Source organism: Microplitis demolitor, chromosome 10 (genome assembly GCF_026212275.2).
Source record: "Microplitis demolitor isolate Queensland-Clemson2020A chromosome 10, iyMicDemo2.1a, whole genome shotgun sequence".
Taxonomy (NCBI): domain Eukaryota; kingdom Metazoa; phylum Arthropoda; class Insecta; order Hymenoptera; family Braconidae; genus Microplitis; species Microplitis demolitor.
In genome coordinates this window covers 11,990,698-12,009,531 of record NC_068554.1, presented here as the reverse complement: position 1 = coordinate 12,009,531, position 18,834 = coordinate 11,990,698, and the positions used below count along the sequence as shown (strand labels likewise).

Below are 18,834 nucleotides of genomic sequence, written 5' to 3'. Positions count from 1 at the left end.
TAGAGGCTTTTTGAGGCCGCTAAATCAACGGGCATAAAATTTCCTAAAATAGTCATAAGGTCAGATTATCCAAAAAAATTATTGAAGCCCATAGACTTATTAAAAGACGAGCAAAAATTTTGAAAATGTTTTTTTCGTCGGCTTTCTTAAGATTACTCCGGAACCGTGCGTGATACAAAAAATTGAGGTCCAAATTAAAAAACTAGAAACTTGAGGCTACAATCTGCCTTTTTATTTTCACTCTACGATTATTTTACACCGAGTTACAGCATGTTGAAAATCACCCAAAAATTCCGAATTTTTTTTCTATCCCTTAATTATTGGGACTAGTGTATATATATATATATATATATATATATATATATATATATATATATATACATGCAGTGACTGGGATGAGGTTTGTGGGACTCAATCACTACGATGAATAAATTATCTGACTCCAATTTATTATATTAACAGGGTAATAAATGATTAGTTTTATTTAATAAATTATATAATAAAAAATAATGCTGGTCGCATTACATATGTGTTAGCTAGTTGCCGTGTATCTCTCTAATTGTACGCCTGTACTGTAATGTGTACTTGTGTAAACTGTTGCTACTGAATGTCGTATCCGCGTGGTGGAAAATATTCGGCGAACGATTATGATCGATGATTGACGGACTTATCCGAAATTATGAATATCAAATAATATAAGTAGTAACGGGGTCGCTACAGTATTTCCCCTCTTAAAAAAAATAAGATGCTTATCTACAAATGAAAAATAATAAGAACTATTTACAATGCAAAACAAAAATAATAAAAAAAAATAAATAATTTGAGGATGTTTGCTACATTGTGAAGAAAGTACTAACTAGGGAGAATACAATAAATAATAAACAGAAAAAAAATGTATTCAACCGGGTTTAAATTATATAAAAAAAAAAAAATAATAATTTTATGCGTCGTCGGCTAAGAAATAGACAGGTTTCAGTCTGTCAATAGAAATCGCAGTATTTGTGCGTTTGTAGTTGACGATAAAGTGTTTATCGTGTCGCGCGAGACTTCGTATAGAGCCTCATACGGAGCTGAGAATGATGATCCAATCTGTCCAACTCGCACCAGTACGTGGGTTGAAGCGTTGAGGTCTCTGAAACAGAAAATAAAACGCTGTCCGTGACGTGAGGTTTCGGCCGGTGCCAAGTTATTAAAATATGATTTTTAATTGCGATGCCTTCTGGAAACCGGGTAAATCTGTCGACGATCGTCAGGCACTTGTTGTAGCCGCGAGCTACTGGTAAAGAGACCAAATCGATGTCGATATGCTCAAAACGTTGCGTCGGCAATTCAAAACGAGCAAGAGGTGAAGATACATTACGTTGGATCTTGTTTCGCTGACAATTTATGCAAACTTTGGCCCATTGTCGACAATCTTTCTGGATTGATGGCCAGACGTAGCGTTTGCTCACCAGTTTCTGAGATGCTCTGGTCCCAGGGTGTGCTAGAGAGTGCAGCGCGTCGAAAACTTTCTCTTGAAGTTGACCAGGAACGTATGGACGTAGTTTACCTGATGAAACATCACAATAAACTGCAGCCGGATGGTCGTTGAAGAAAATTTGTTGCCTCTGTAGTGACGTCACTGCGTTGCCCAGAAGATTTTGTAGTTCAGGATCGTTCTTCTGGGCGTTTACCAGCTCGTGCGTGGTAATCGGCGTCGAAATGGCTTCAACGCGCGATAGCGTATCTGCAACGATGTTCTCGTGTCCAGAAATGTATCTAAAATCACTTGTGAATTGGCCAATAAAGTCTAAGCGACGAAATTGCCACGGTGACGCTCGTTCAGTACATTGCTGAAAGGCAAAAAGCAACGGTTTATGATCCGTGTAAATCGCAACTTGCTTACTTTCAAAAATATGACGGAAGTGTCGGACAGCTTCGTAGATGGCGTGTTCACGATCGTACGTCGATAATTTTTTAAAAGATGGCTGTAGTTTTCTGCTGAAAAACGTAAGTGGTTGCCATTCTCCGTCAACTAGTTGTTGCAGAACTGTACCAATGGCTGTGTTTAATGCGTCCGAGAAAATAGCCCAAGTTACGTCGTCGTTCGGGTGCGCAAGCATTGCAGCGTTGGCTAATGCCTGCTTCGCGTTGTCATAAGCCTGTCGAAGTTCTGTTGTCTCGACGATCAGCATTGATCCTTTGACTTTTGGCCCCTCGAGCAGTTTATTCAGCGGTGCAGGGATTACTGCAGCATTTCTGATAAATTTCCTATAGAAATTAATGGTACCTAGAGAACCACGTAATACAGAAATCGTACTAAGGAATTTTGGGTTAATAATTGCGTCTACTGTCAGGCAACGGCTTGATACCTTTGTCGCTGATGTGATGACCTAAGAATTTTACCTCATGCTGGCCCAACACCGATTTGGCTGCGTTGATGACAAGTCCGTAGTCTTGTAAGCGCTGAAATAAAATCTTTAAGTGCTCGAGGTGTTGCTCTCGGTTCTCTGAAGCTACTAGTACGTCGTCGATATATGGGAAGACAAATGGTAGGTCTCGTGTGGCCTCATCGATGAAACTTTGGAAAGTTTGCGCGGCATTTCGAAGTCCAAACGTCATGTATGGGAATTCGAACAAGCCAAAAGGTGTGATGATGGTCGTCTTTTCGATGTCTTCCTCGGCAACGGGAATTTTGTTGAAGGCTCTGTTACGGCCTGTCGATAACATTTATACTAATTGGGGGAATTGTTAAATTATTTTGAAGTTTTTAGGAATCTACTAATCCCAGGGAATATTCTCTGATTAGATTAGGTGTATATCACAACAATGGTTGAATGCAACATGTACTGGGAGGTACTTACTTTGTCGATCTTTTGGTCGTCCCTTAATATATTACACTGCTGTAGATCACTCTACAGTTATTACCTCAGGAGCTGGGGGCTGTGTAAAGTTTATCACTTCAGTAACCCTTGGATCGTTCAAAAGTCTATAAGCGTAAAAATTGAACCTAGGATCTCTTTCGTTGACCCAAGTCAACGGAAGAGGTCTTTCCTGGATTGTTATAGGAATTAATCGATAGGAATTATTCGGGTTAGAAATGGGTTTAAGATAACCAGGACAACCAGGGCACTTGCAAACCTTGGGTTTCGGTTTTGATCGGTTAGAAGATCGGCAGGAGGTTTTCATTTAAATGGAAATAATAATTATGGTTGTTTCGAATTATTACTCAGATTTTATTATAAGCAAAGAACTTGAATTGACAGATTGACATATGTATTATAAAAGAAAAGAAAATTATATTTATGGATTGAATTCTAATATCCTCCACGCCTATTACCGAAGGTAATAATTTCAATAGTTGAATGAGACAAATGAACCATTTAAGCAGTCGACTAAATAAATTTTATAAATTGATTACAAATTTATGAAGAGAATTCATTTCAAATTTATTAAAATAATTTAATAAATTTTTTTCTTAAATTAAATTAATTTAATTAATCTACGAACTTCTGAATAAAATTTTGTATTGTAAGTTGAAGATTTCAAATCAACAATCTTCGCAAATTATTTTAATTTTTATCAATTCATCACTTCCGAATGCCTCAAAAGATTTACACAAAAAGAATCACGAATTCCATAAAATTATTCTAATTTAACTATTAAATAAATTTTCAAATAAACCTTAATTTTGAGAATCACAAGATTGAGGAACCACGAATTTCACAGTTATTTTAACTTAACTATTTTATCAATTCTCAATTAAATTTTATATTTAAAATCAAGAGATTTTTAAGGATCACAAGTTGCACAAAACTATTTTAACTTAGTTATTTTATAAACTTTCCCAAATAGTTTTTATATTCACAATTGAATGATTTTAAATTACAACTTTCACAAAAATTATTTTGATTTACTTATTTTATAAATTTTCCCAAATAAATTTTATATTCACAATCGAGTGATTTTAAATCACAAATTTCACAAAAATTATTTTTGATTTACTTATTTTATATATTTCCCAAATAATTTTTATATTCACAATTGAGTGATTTTAAATCACAACGTTCACAAAAATGATTTTGATTTATTTATTTTGTAAATTTCCCAAATAAATTTTATGTTCGCAATCGAGTGATTTCAAATCACAAATTTCACAAAAATTATTTTTGATTTACTGATTTTATATATTTCCCAAATAAATTTTATATTCACAATCGAGTGATTTTAAATCACAATTTTCACAAAAATTATTTTTGATTTACTTATTTCCTAAATTTTACAGATAACCTTATATGGTAAATCAAAAGATTAAAAATTCACAAATTTTAATTTTCAGATTATAAAATAGATTTTTTTTTCTAGATAATCAGCAGATCTAACTCATTAAAGTCTGCCACTCGACTGCTAATTATTTTTCTTAACTCCTTTGTTCTCCTCACTAATTCCCCCAATTGTTTCCCCTTTAACTTCTATAAGTGGCGTGGAGGTGGTGAGAATCAACGCCAAGATGAGGTCTCAGCCTTTTTGTTTAGACTGCAATTTTGGTTATCTTGATACTTTATTCTTCTAAAAATGATTATTTATTTAAAATATTTAATTTCATTCGGCTCATTAAAATTTTATTATAAAGTTATTTCATTTAATCTCGTCAGCAGTAAATATTGTTTAAATTTATTAGTACAAGCCAAGGAATAAGTTCGATGGATAGCACACGTGGTTCAATAATTTTATGAAATTTTCAGTTTTTTTTTTTTTATCAAAAAAAACTGTTCAGGGTGCTAAACATCAAACCATCCCTTGTTTATAACATAGAAAGAAAACTTTTAAGGGTGAAATTGACTCTCTTAGACGTTGATTCTCATCACCAAGTATTAGGCGAAAATAAACCCCAAGAGCTTCTTCTCGCCTTATCTCATTCTATCACGACAATACTATCATGTTATAATAGCTTATGCTACATATTTGTATCTAAATGTATGTGTATAAATTTATAATATATAAATGCACAATATATAAGTGCATTATACACACACGTATACATATATGTGTGAACGGCCATGGAGGCATACCCATATCCACGGATATGACATATACGCTCAAGCTCGTATTCACACAAATATATATACGAAATGCGTACATATGCGTATAATAAAGAAAATAATATAAATGAAAAATAGTTAAGGATATTGCTAATATTTGGCATGGCCTTATGCGCCTGATCCATATATGATAATAAAAAATAAGAAATATAATTAAAGAAACTTCATTAAGACTCCGGTGGTGCCTGGATGTTCACCTTGGTTGACATTTCACACTCATGCTTGTGGTTTTTTTTATTTTAATTATCAATTCGCGAAAAAAAATACGCTTAGCTGGCCGATAGAGGGGTCACTTAAGGTAAAGTACCCAGTACTTGAACACTTCTAAGAATGGGACCAGTAGTTGAACAGACTTTTAGAATTGTTATTGTACAAAATCCGTATATATATTATGAGTAATATGCGCATGTTATAATTATTTAATGGTAAATAATTATAACATGCGCATATTACTCATAATATATATACGGATTTTGTACAATAACAATTCTAAAAGTCTGTTCAACTACTGGTCCCATTCTTAGAAGTGTTCAAGTACTGGGTACTTTACCTTAAGTGACCCCTCTATCGGCCAGCTAAGCGTATTTTTTTTCGCGAATTGATAATTAAAATATAAAAAACCAATTCATGTATAAAACAGTGATAGTACTTTAAAGCTTATACATTTAACTTCAAATTAAAAAAAATATATGTAAAAATATTGATTAGAAATTAAATAATAAATGAAAATAACTTCAATTCCTGGTGTCCCCTCTATCGGCCTAGCTGTCCCCTCTATCGGCTTGCCTAGACCCCCATTATCGGCCACCTGATAGATAAAATTTTAGCTGATCGGATGTATATAATTTATTTAAATGTATTTTAAACATTTATATTTATTTTGAAATATAACAATCAATTTGTTTATTTATTTTGACATTAACAAATTAAATTGACTATTTTGCATATAAATGCTGATAACCTCAAAAAAAATAAAACTAAGGTGGGCGATAATGCATACAGAGGTAATTTTCTTGTATCTATATTTGGCCACCCTATTTTAAATATAAATTAGGCAAGAATGATCAAATTTTTAACTCCTAAAATTACTATGAAACGAGCTACCCATATAACAATTTCCAGTGCAAGTCGTTGGTCAAGGCACTTTCCTCAAGAATCGTTTGATAGATTCTACATAGACTTGCTCAAGACGACGTACACAAGTTGATCTTGTCAGAGTCTTGCGTAAACCTGGTCTCAAATCCACTAGTTGTCTATGTCTTTATATGACTCTGTATCTTGCTGCAGACACTGGTCCACAGATTCATATTGCAAGTCTTGCGCAAGACTTGTTTAAAAACTTTGTGTAATGTTATACTTCAAGAATTGTACAAGAATCTTGAATATATCTTGCTCAAGATGTATTGATACAGTTAACTTGGGCATATCTTGTACCAGAATCTATCTGCAGATGTTTGGGCATATCTCGCGCCAGATCTGCTCAAGACGTGTCATATTACGCTGTCTATCTCACTCTTGTCTCTCTCATTTTATCCCCTCCATCGCCACACGTTACCAGAGCTGAGTGGTACTCTATTGAAGTTATAATCGAACAGAAAAACATTTTTAATTCGGAGTTCCTTTGCAAAATTAGAAGCGCCGTAGTAATTGAAAGTAAAATCAAATTCATAACCTATAATCAGATATGTTTCTTGATAGATGATTTGATTTTAATAAAATTATTTGTTTAATCATTTAAGTATAACACGAAAAATTCTACACGGGGTATATCTATATATGGGACATTCCAAGTTAAATCAACCGGTTTTGACCCCGAATCCTTTCGATTTGGCTGAAAATTTTTTTCTTTTTCTACCCCATTAAAATCATTTTTCAGGAAATTTTCAAATTTTTTTACCCAACCCGAAAAAAGTTATGAATTTTTCAAAAATAAGGCTTTCATTTTTTTTTAAATAGCTATAACTTCATCAAAAATTGACTAATTGAGACTTTTTTTTTTTCTTTTTTCAAAATTATTGTCTTTGAATGGACATTTCAGAAAGAAATACAAGAAAATTTTAAGATGATAAATTATGAAATTTTTGGCTTTTTTGAGAAAAACCACCATTTTCTTAAAGTTCACTACTTTTGATTTTTAATTTTTTTATTTTTCAAAAAAAAACTTCAATTAATTCTGCAATTTTTCCCTCCAATCCCAGAGTGGGCGGACTTTTCTTTCTATTTTTTTTTTATGAATTGAAAAAAAATTTTTGCTCAGTTGGACTCATTTCATAAAACAACACTCTGGAAATTTTTGAGAATTTATCGACGACTCCAGAGCTTGAAAAATTGAGACGAAAAAATTATTTGAAACTGACAATCCGCGAAAAAGTTTGGATTTTTTTTTTAAAAAGTTAAAAAAAAAATAAAAGATAACCTATAAATAATTTTATTGTAATTTTTTTTTAAAACTACACCTGAAAACGGAGAAAATTAAAAAAAAAATTGCCTGTTGGTTTATTTTTCACCGAGTCACAGGCTTTTGAAATAGCGATGTGCGTTAGATTTATTTTTCGAAAGCCTGTGACTTGGTCGAAAATAAACCAAAGGGCAATTTTTATTTTTTCATTTGTTACGTAAACTTGAATATATAATTTATTGGTTTTATTATTCGGTGGCAACTAGCCTACACGGATTTGGACCCACTCATTATCAGTAGGTGGCTTCCAGCCGACACTAACTCCAATTTATCTTGAATAGTTTTCTTAAAACCGTTTACGTAATGAAAATAGCGCCCGTTTTTGTCCTGGTTTTTAAACCAATAGACAGGGATGGGCAACTTTAATTGAGGAACACGGAATAAAACAATAATTCAGGTTATTCCTTTTTATTGAAACAAAAACACACGCGATAACGATATAAAAGAAATATAAAAAAAAATACAATTATATAAAATCAAAATGAAAATTAAATATAAATGAATTCTGGTCTGACTTACTCGATTCGGCGTTGGATATTCTTTTCCTAATTCAATTTATTTAAATTGATTTGTTTTAAGTTCACTCGAATTCTTTTTAAATTTAACCTTTAATTTCTTGGTTTAAACTTACAAAAAAAAAAACATTAAGATGTTTAAAGATTCAAAAAGAAAATAATTCCCAATACAACCAAGAACTGCGACTATTCACAGTTGTTACTTCCGTTCGACTGACTCTACCCAAAAATTTTGGAAAATAGGAAACCGACCCTTACGGAAAGCGAAGGGAGTGGCCGAAGTCTCCCCAAAAAGAAAAACTAGGCCAATCATGCGACCCTTATTCCTCCCACTTCCCTTGGGTACCGATGTTTCGGGTGCGCACTCCCTCCACATGGGTCCCCCCTCCAGCGTCGACATTGGGTCCGTTTCCCATCCCCTCTACCTTTATGACGTATAAGTTGATGTATATATTTTTTTATTAATTAAAATTTTTTTATATGGTTCAATTAATTTTTTGTATTGATTATTTTGTTTGCAATTTAATTCTAATATTTTACGACATTTAAATGTTCTATTTTATTTTACTTAAGTTATCATATTTTAATCCTCTCTTATTTTTTTGTTGAATGCTACATAATTTATTGAGATTGGTTAATAGAATTTGTTATAAATTGTTAATATTTTATTCAGAATTTTTAATGGTTTATTTATTTATTTGAGATTTATATTTTTACTATTGTTTTAAATCTTAACATTTAAATACTTTATTTTATTTATTTGAAATTTATATTTTTACTATTGTTTTAAATCTTAACATTTAAATACTTAATTTTATTTATTTGAAATTTATATTTTTGCTATTATTTTAAATCTTAACATTCAAATACTTTATTTTATTAATTTGAAATTTATTTTTTTGCTATTATTTTAAAGTTTAACATTTTTATACTTTATTTTTTTTATTTGAAATTTATATTTTTGCTATTATTTTAAAGTTGAACATTTTAATACTTGATTTTATTTATTTGAAATTTATATTTTTGCTATTATTTTAAATCTTAACATTTAAATACTTTATCTTATTTATTTGATATTTATATTTTTGCTATTATTTTAAAGTTTAACATTTTAATACTTAATTTTATTTATTTGATTTCGATAATATTTCACTTTTAACACTATCTAAAATTTATCAATCTTTACCATCTAACTGAAAACCTTTTATTCTTTTTTTATTTAAACATTCATTTGTCTAGACATCTTAATTTATTTTTAAATAGTTTTTAGTTTAGGAAACACATTAAAAGTACATTACAATCGTACTGTTTATTCTAAATCTTATTTTAGAGTGCAGTTGCGATAAGAAAGTGCGTCAACTGCCACTCTGGCCTTGGTGAGGATTAAAACTTTCTATTGTCGGTTATTTCGTCTGTGGCATATTCTTATTTTTAAACCATTGGTATTTTTCAATATTTAAGTATCGTTTCTTCAGTTTTTTTTATTACTAGTGATGTAGGTCTGCCGAAATTCCGCCTGATAACGTGCCAGCTGCACCCTGACCTTGAAATTTTATGAGAGTTGACAAAGGAATAATAATTTTAGTATTAGATGGAAAATATTCTAAAATATTATTCCCCCAAAAAATTATGATTTAACAAAAAAAACATGTCCGATCGGTCGGACATAACACCCCCACTGTTAGACGGAGGTACACATGAGTTTACGAATGTTGTCGACAATTGTCATTCCTTGGTCGTCTCTCGCGTATATTAGATAAGAGGTTGTACTTAATTCTAGCGAGTCAGTTGTTTATGTGTAAATACTATTAATAAGAAAACTGTAGTACAAAAAAAAATTATTAACTATGAGTGTATCTACTTAACGAAGACTCTGCTGGGCTCTATCTGCTTGTGGCCTTCGGGCAGTTTCGGGTAAATTTCACTCTGGCTCAATGGTGCCGTGGGAGGTTAATTTTTCTCGATGTCGGAGTATCGAACCCCATTGGAATGGGGGTCTTCTCTACGTTCCTTTGCTAAATGCAACAACAGATAGAAAATCGAATCCCACAGTGCTCCGCCAAGGTGAATGGACCACCCGTAGACAGAATTCAGCGTATATCCATGGACCAAAACATCCGCTATCAACTTAACAAATCGTATGATTGCAAAAATTCCAATCACATCAGCACTGATTGTCCCGAATTTTATGAACTTTCCCCATGTCTTTCCTCAAGCACTCTCAGCCAGCTTGTTTAGCACTTCCTCGTTGAGCACGTTGAGCAGAGATGGGTTTGCTTTGGATCCGTTTGTAAATTGTTGAGCCACCATTTCTATTACGGCGTCCTGTTCCATGGTGAACATTATTCTATTTCGCATCGCATCCAGGTCATCTTCGGTATAAATTCTGCTAGTTGCTAGATGAGATGGGTTTTTATATCCCCAGGTTACTTTGGTGCTGGGTTTTAGACTTAGTGGTGGTAAGGATTCGACTGGCTAAGGCATAAATTTATGCCAGGTCGTTCCTAGCTTGTAATATTGTAACAACGGGGTGTTGCAAGGAATCTCCGTCGCGTATGTTGTGATAATATGAGTTCTTGGTGTTAAGTACAGGCTTTGGTTTCCTCGCTGCACTGGAACTCTATTGAAGCACTTGTCTGAGTGTTGAATTTTCAACTCCACCGGCATGCATTGGACAATGTGAATCACCTCCCCTGCCACGACTGCCATATATCCAGGTCCCTCCATGAAACGAAATGCGAATTCATCCGGCTGAGTTGAGGCTATTGCTAAAGTATTCTTCAACATCTCTTTTTCTAGCTTACATCTATGCAACATTACATCGAAATACAAGGATTGAACTTGAGATCTTATATACCGCTCAACATATATGAATTGAGCGTTAATGTATAAAAACATATCAAGATTATCGGCGTTTGTTTGAATTGCATTATTCCTTTCAAGTAGACCCGGTCTTTACCCGGTACAATCAATAATTTAGGGTGTTCTGTCCTATATATGTTGAGGCCACATGAGTTCTCAAGTCCAGTTATCGCTACAGAAAAGCTCGTGTCCCGTACATTTACAGTAAAAATAGTTTCGGATTTAGTTTCTAGTCTGGTCGAAGGACCTTGGTACAACATAGTATAAGTATTATCTAAACAATATCTCCGTGGCACTGGATCCCAAAAGGTATTACCTCCTTCGGGGCCCACACACGATCCAGTATTTAATTTACAATGAAATCCAGAATTTAAGGATATTCTGTTACCTTCTGTTTTGGCTCTGACTGACATAGTTCTTAGTGTTATTCATACTGTACCCATGACCACTACTGAGTCCCAAGTACCGTACGGGTCGGAGTACTGCGTGCCGGAACACGCACCACCCGACGTTACGCTACCCGCCAGGGCTATACTCTGCAGCGTGGTTGAATTTGGCAACAATCCGTCAATGATAGTATTTCCAATTCTAAACGTGCCATGGTCGTGCGCTGCCTGGCACGCTTCTCTAGTGACCGTGTGCACATATTCCATATAGGCGTTTTGAACGATAGATATATGGGAGTGCATCCCACAATAATTAATTACTCTATTAATTTCAACTTTACATTGTATGACATTTACATGTTCATATTCATTCAACTGTAGTAGAAAGACGTCTATAAGGGCTGTGTCCACACGGTCGGTTTCTATGTCACATTCATCTATATCTAAAAGTGATATAGTTGTCATATTAAGAATCTTACTCCCACAATTATATCCTATCATTGCGGATGTTTGATGTCTTAGAGTGAGAAATAAAATGATTTTGAAAATCTCCATAGTCCTGTGAACAGAATAACGTGTTAAGGGTTAAAGTCAAGATCTGGTTCTCTTACTACTTTACTCGTTTTCTTTCTTAATTGTTTAGTAGCCTCCTCTGCCGTTTTTCTTTAGCCGATCAGAGTGGACGATTTTTGTTTTGTTCTTTATTTGAATTTTTACATTCCCGTTTGACAAGATTTGTTGAATCAAATACGGGCCATCATAGTGATTACCTAATTTATTCGGTTTTGGTCCCTATAATAGGAATACGAAATCTCCCTCCCGGAACTTAACCGGTTTTATCTTTTTGTCATACTGTTCTTTAGAATTTAATTTTGCTTGTACTAAATCATCATAAGCTAATTTACGTATATCTAGTAATCGTTTAACCAAGTCCCCAATGTAATTCTCGTACGTTGGCAAGCAATCCAACTCGTGTAATGATTCATCCGTCGGAACTCGCGCGATTTTTCAGTAGACTAATTCGTAAGGTGTATATTTAGTACCCTCATGTACACAAGTGTTATACGAGAAGGTAGCTAAATCCAACCAGTCATCCCATTCTTTTTCGCTATTCACGTATTGCTTTAGGTACTCCCCCAGAACATGATGCGACCGCTCTAGGGATCCGTTTGATTGGGGCCTGAAAGCTGTGGTTTGAATCTTTTTAATCCTAAATCTTTTAGCAATTCGTTGCATGAAGGAACTGCCAAAATTTCGACCCTGATCGGTCAATAATGCCTTCGGCGCTCCGAATATGCAGATAAAACGTTTAATGAAAACATCTGCTACCGTAGTGGCTGTCATATTTGTCAAAGGTACGGCGACGCAAAATTTTGATAGTTGATCTTGTATTGTTAATATATACTCGTTTCCGCCGGCTGTAACCGGTAGTGGACCCATGATATCCATTGCGATTTTTCCGAAAACAGTTCCCGGTGTATCGATTATTACCATCGGTTGACGCGTTTTCAATCTGACTAATTTCCGTAACTGACAGTCCAAGCATTGCTGAATGCGACGCTGGACGTCCTCTTTCAAATTTCCCCAATAATAATGGTGTTTAATACGGTTATAGGTATTCGAAACCCCCTTATGACCCCCGATTGGCGCATTGTGGGAGTCGAAAAATATTTTATCGCGCTCCTCTAGTTTAATGTACCGAATTGTACCTAGAAAAATAATTATTTTTGGTTTTTGGTTGTCAAAAACGTCTTCGAGTATTGACATAATTTCTACCCACGGGATATTTTCTATAAATTTAGAGAAAGCTATGGAAATCGTCTCAATATTTTTATCCCTTAAGATTCCTTTTAATTTTACCAAAGTTCTACCGACGTTGCTTTTAATTTTTAAACTGGATTCCCCATTCGATCCCCGGATTACCAATCCAAAATGGTTTTTCCGATTTATCTTGGACCAATAAACCTGTCCTGTTTCTATTTCCCCTATTTTCGGTAATTTGTTTATTTCTTTCAACGACCGAGAACCCTCATCGCACGGATGGCCATTCTCGTCAAGGAAATAAACTAGATTATCCCTCCTGTATTGAAACAGGTCTTTAGTTATTATAAAATTTGACTTGTTCGGTTTGATTTTATTTTCATTACCTTCCGAACCTTTTTCCGTCACGCAAATCGACCCGTTATCCAACAGAGATTCATCTTCGGATGAATCTGAGTCACTTGTTAGGGAATTTTCTGGATCTGGTGAGATCAATCTGTCCTTTATCGGCTCTTTCGTCGTCTCCACCTTTTTAGATCCCATCCGTTCGGTTTCTAAATTTTCTACCGGTTTTCGCGGCCGACCCCTTCCCCTTTTTGGTGGGTTCGCGTCGCATTCGGGTGCTTTACACGCGTCACTTGGTGCACCCTTTTCGACGGGGCCCAAACTATCAATAATTTCCTGTAATTTTTCATTTAACGATTGTTTTTCGGTTTCTCTTAACTTTGATTGCGCGCGAGTGGTTACATTTACCACTTCGGCATGATTCCGGGATAACGCGTCCGCGTTCAAGTTTATTTTTCCCGGTTTGTATAGTACCTCGTATTCGTATTCGGATAGCCGTAAACGCCATTTTAATACCCTAGCATTACCATCCTTCGCGGTACGGAACCAAACCAAGGGTTTGTGATCTGTTACGACAGTAAATTTATGCCCGTAAACATAGGGTCGAAAGTTCTTTATCGCTTGCACGATCGCCAACGCTTCTTTTTCGTATGTGTCGTATCGTAACTCGGCACCGCGCAAAACTCTCGAGTAGTACGCTACAGGTAAGTCCTTTCCAATTTCCCCCTGAGACAAAACTGCGCCCACGGCAATTCCGGAAGCATCTGTCGTTATAATAAATGGCCTGGAAAAATCCGGGTACTGCAAAACGGGTGCAGTGCAAAGCACATCCTTTAGGGACTCAAAAGCGGTTTGTGTTTCTTGAGTCCATAAAAAATCGCGGTCTTTTTCCAGTAACCTTGTCAGCGGTTTTGCAACTTTTGAAAAATCTTTCATAAAACGTCTATAGTAGCCTGTCAGGCCCAAAAACTCTCTAATGTTCCGCTGTTTTTTTGGTACTGGAAACTTTTGCACTGCCTGCAATTTCGCTGGATCCGGTTTTAACCCTTCCCTACTAATTACGTGTCCTAAATAATTAACTTCGGGGCGTAAAAATTTGCATTTGTCCGGCTGCAACTGTAAATTGGCCTTTCGTAGCCTTTGCATCAAATCATCAATCCGTTTTTCGTGTTCCTCTAGATCTTTTACGAAAACAATTATGTCATCGAGGTAAACAAACATTGAAATGCTCTGCAGACCAGTTAATATCGTATCCATTAACCGCTGGAACGTTGCAGGTGCGTTTTTCAACCCGAAAGGCATTCGGGTATATTCCCAATGTCCTTGAGGGGTTGAAAACGCGGTTTTATAGCTGTCGTTAGGGTCCGTTTCAATCTGATGATACCCCGTTGCCAAATCGAAAACAGAGAAATACCGTGATCCCCGCAACTGATCGAGTATGTCTACTATGCTGGGTAAAGGATATGCGTCAGTGATCGTCCGTTCGTTTAAATTCCTGAAGTCAATCACAACTCGCCAACGTTTATTCCCCTTGGAGTCCGGTTTCTTAGGGACTATCCAGACGGGACTGTTATAAGGCGATTCTGAAGGTTTAATTACTCCTGTTTCGAGTCCTTCCTTAATTTGTCTGTCGACCTCAGCTTTTAAATACTGAGGCACACAATACTGTTTTGTGGTAAATAGTATGTCAGTAGTTGTTGGAATTCTGTGTCTGTAAACGTTAGTCGAACCCAAGGGTTCTCCTGGGACGTAAAATCGGTCTGAATATTTTTTTATTAACCGTTCAACTTGAGATTTTTCGACCATACCTAAATAATCTAATCTTAACAGTGGTTTCATTTTGTGAAGTCTGGTCTCGTCACTGTGAGTTTTTGTGATCGAAAATATTCTTTTCGTTATTCCCAGATTTTCACTAACGTCTTCTGTATCACATTGATCAGTTGATACAGGATCATAAACTCTCTCGACTTCTTTTATAGTTAAGATGGGAATTTTTATTCCCACTTCCTCCTCTGTCGTATTAAAGATTTGCATGTACGCCCGATCACTGCTTACTTTAACTATACAATCATCAGCATAAACTCCTTTACAAATTTTTAATTTAGACAAATATCCTTCCGTTACTTCTAGATTTTTTATTTTGACGAAAAAGGTAGACTCGCAACGCGGTGGTATATACATAACTCCGTTTTCGACCCGATTACCTTTTTTAAAAGAATATTTTTTATTTCCGATTCCCAAAAATCGATTCTTAAAATCAAGCTTCGCACCGTGAGTTGAAAAAAGTTGGGACCCGACGAGTCCTGCATGAGGAATAGCCATGTTATCAGGTACCACGTGACAAATAGTTTCTTTTCCGAATAATTTTGGTGTAACGCTACCGAGGGTCGAAATAGGTATATCGGCGATACCGTGCAACTCAACGATATCATCAGAATTTATATTAATGTTTTTACGTAAATATCTTAGCTTGATTAGATTTGGTGAAGCCCCCAAATCTAACATCATAATGATTTCTTCATTTCTGTCAGATTTTTCAATAGTAGCGGAAGGTAAATCGCCCAAATCACCGTTTATTTTTATTTTCATTATTGGGAATCGCTGTCTGAGTCGGTTTGGTGTACTTCGTTCACGCGGCGCTTCGAGAGACCGTCTTCCCCCGAACCCGTTGGGAGAGACTCTTTCGAGTTTCCCGACGTGTATTTTGTTGCCTTTAATAGCTAATTACATTGTTTTTCGGTGTGGTTTTTTTTATTGATCAATTTCATTTTTTAAGTTTTGAGTGAAACATTCCGCGACCGACACGTCTATTTGGTTTTTAAATTCGGTAACTTGGTCTTCCGTAGCTTCTAAATTATTTGAAAGAAACCACTCGGTAATTTCCTTAGATTTTTGCCGTAGCCTATTGACGTAATCAATTACGGACTCGTTTTCTTTTTGGTAAATACGACCCAACTCCCCTTGTAATTGAAACAATGATTTAGTAGAAACGAAAACCTTTTTTAATGCTTTAAGTAAAGCTTTCAACGTATCAAAAGTGGTAGCATTCAGTGATTGTTTAACGTTTGCACTTAGCTTACTACCGTAAATTAATTTAACCAAATTTCCTTCGACGGCTGCGGGTAACATCGCTTTAGCTTCCCGACAACAACTCGCGAAGTCTATTAAATCACTGGCATTCCCATCGAATCTCGGTACGCAAACGAGTGCATCGTTAAGAGAAATCGTCTGATTGGCCGGTAGTGCCATATTTTCCGGATTATTTGGGTCGTTATTTGGTACAATATTTTCTTCCCGATTTACCGGCGCGATTTGAATGGAAGGAATATTTTGAATTGAGTTATTGCTAGTATTTAAATTTTGGACAGTATTATCAGTTTTATTATTTAATTCTTCATCTGAACTTTCGCCGGAAGTATATTCTGGGACGTGTGAATTCCCGAGACCCGAATCTGCCGTTTGATCGGAAAATTGAAAATCACGTTTCTTCCGCGTTACTGGAGGTAAACCGTCAGAGTGGGAAGCGTCTCCTCTACTTCTTAGTGAGTAAGATGGTTCTTCCTTAGGCATTTATTCCCATTTCCGAATCATTCAATCTCTAATTATTCACACAACTTGTTCAGTCACGAGCTTGATTAATTTGAATCAAGCTTCGTGTATTTCCGCTCGGTTCGTGAGTTGCCTAGCTCGCTACTGACTGAAGGTCAGAATAAGTTAACCGCTATTGACCACGTGCCAATTTTATACGTGAATTATATCTTTGAGTTTGCATTCGCTATCGCGTATAATTTATCTAGTCGCATTCGCTATTAGTCATAATTCTCATAATTTTTAAGTGTAAATAAGTGTAAATAAATCTATAATTTATTTTGTGATAAAATCTTAGTAATTTTTAATTGTTTAACTAACCTCGCCTAAACCAGATCCAATTAGTTTATTCGCTCATTTTACATTTTGGTCCTTCGAGTTGGATCTGGCGAAATTTAAACAATTAAAAATTATTTAAAATTAAAATTCGGAAAAAAAAATTGTGAGTTAAAAAAAAAAAAGGAATGAAAACTTAGCGTCGGGTTCACGTCATCGCGTCCATTTTGTGTGCCACGTCGAATCAAGATGGCCGCCGAAGCTCAAATCGCTCTTCAAATGCAACGCATCGACACGATGCGCAATATGTCCAACCGCTTGACTGACGCCGTACTCGCTACCCAAGGTGCCGCCGCCATTGATGCAGAACTCGCTATCCTGACGGAATTGTGGAACCGTTTCAATACAACTCACGAGAGGCTGTATGACGATGTACCTGATATCATTGCCAACGAATATCATACAGGTAATGCTTATGAAACTGCTAACGTTGCTTACACCTCTCTTAGAGTGAGACTCAGCGCAGCTAGACCCGCTCCAGAACCTGCTCATGAAGCCCAGCCCGCTAATCATGATCAGACCGCTTACTTTGGTGGAGTGCACAAGTCTAACTTGCCACAAATCAAACTGCCAACCTTCCAAGGTTCGTATGACGAGTGGGACTCGTTCAAGGACTTGTTCACGTCTCTCGTCATTAATGAAGATTCACTGACCGGGTCGCAAAAAATGCATTACCTGAAGACGCAGGTAAAAGGTGAGACCGCTGCACTACTCGCTAACTTACAGGTTACAGATGACGCTTTCCAACCTGCTTGGAATTTGCTGAATACTCGCTACACAAATCCACGCAGATTACTCGATATGCATATCGATGATTTGCTGGATCGTCAACCTGTGACTTCACACTCCGCTCCTGATCTGGATGCGCTGCCACTCGCTAACAAAAAATCGCTGGACGCTATCGCTGCATTGAGAATTCCAATTGGTGAGTTGGACCCCTTTTTAATTAACTTGACTGTTCGCTGTTTGCCTTCAGATTTGAGAGTGGAATGAATGGCTTCGCTTGGGTTATCCGATGAGTTTCCCACTTACCAACAGCTGCACGACATGCTCAAGGCCAAGGTTCGTGCGTGGGAAAATTCAGAAATTGGCGCGAAAATAACCTCTACGCAATCTAAGAGTGCTAGTGAAAGACCACCATCACCTAAGTCTTACGCTAAGTCAGCCGCTACAAACAAGCCAGTCAAGTTTGTAAACAGTCGATCCGCTTCCTCATCAACGCCATCCACATCTACTAGTGCCGCTAGCTACGTTGCTTTCACTCCCAAGGACCGTACGAGTGAACCGGGCATGTGCCCAATCTGTAAGGAGAAACACTTTGTTCTCTTTTGCCCCAGCTACCAGAAGGCGTCGCCACTGAACAGAAGAACGATTGTACAGCATTATCGTCTCTGCTTCAACTGTTTGGGACGCCACCGCTACGCTGACTGCAGGACTAAGCAGAAGTGCCGCCATTGTGATCAGCCACATCACACGTCAACGCACCTTGACGATGGTGCTGC

The 18,834-nt window shown here is 36.1% G+C and overlaps 1 protein-coding gene across 1 annotated transcript; it reads left to right on the top strand.

Moving 5' to 3' along the window:
* Positions 1-17,521: 17,521 nt before the first annotated feature.
* LOC128668847 (uncharacterized) lies at positions 17,522-18,325 on the top strand. The gene has a single exon (XM_053742651.1). It carries the CDS (start codon positions 17,522-17,524, stop codon positions 18,323-18,325), a length of 804 nt encoding a protein of 267 aa, XP_053598626.1.
* Positions 18,326-18,834: the final 509 nt, after the last annotated feature.

Bases quoted from the DNA above. Each gene is read 5' to 3' on its own strand.
- LOC128668847 (XM_053742651.1), top strand. From the start codon at position 17,522: ATGGCCGCCGAAGCTCAAATCGCTCTTCAAATGCAACGCATCGACACG.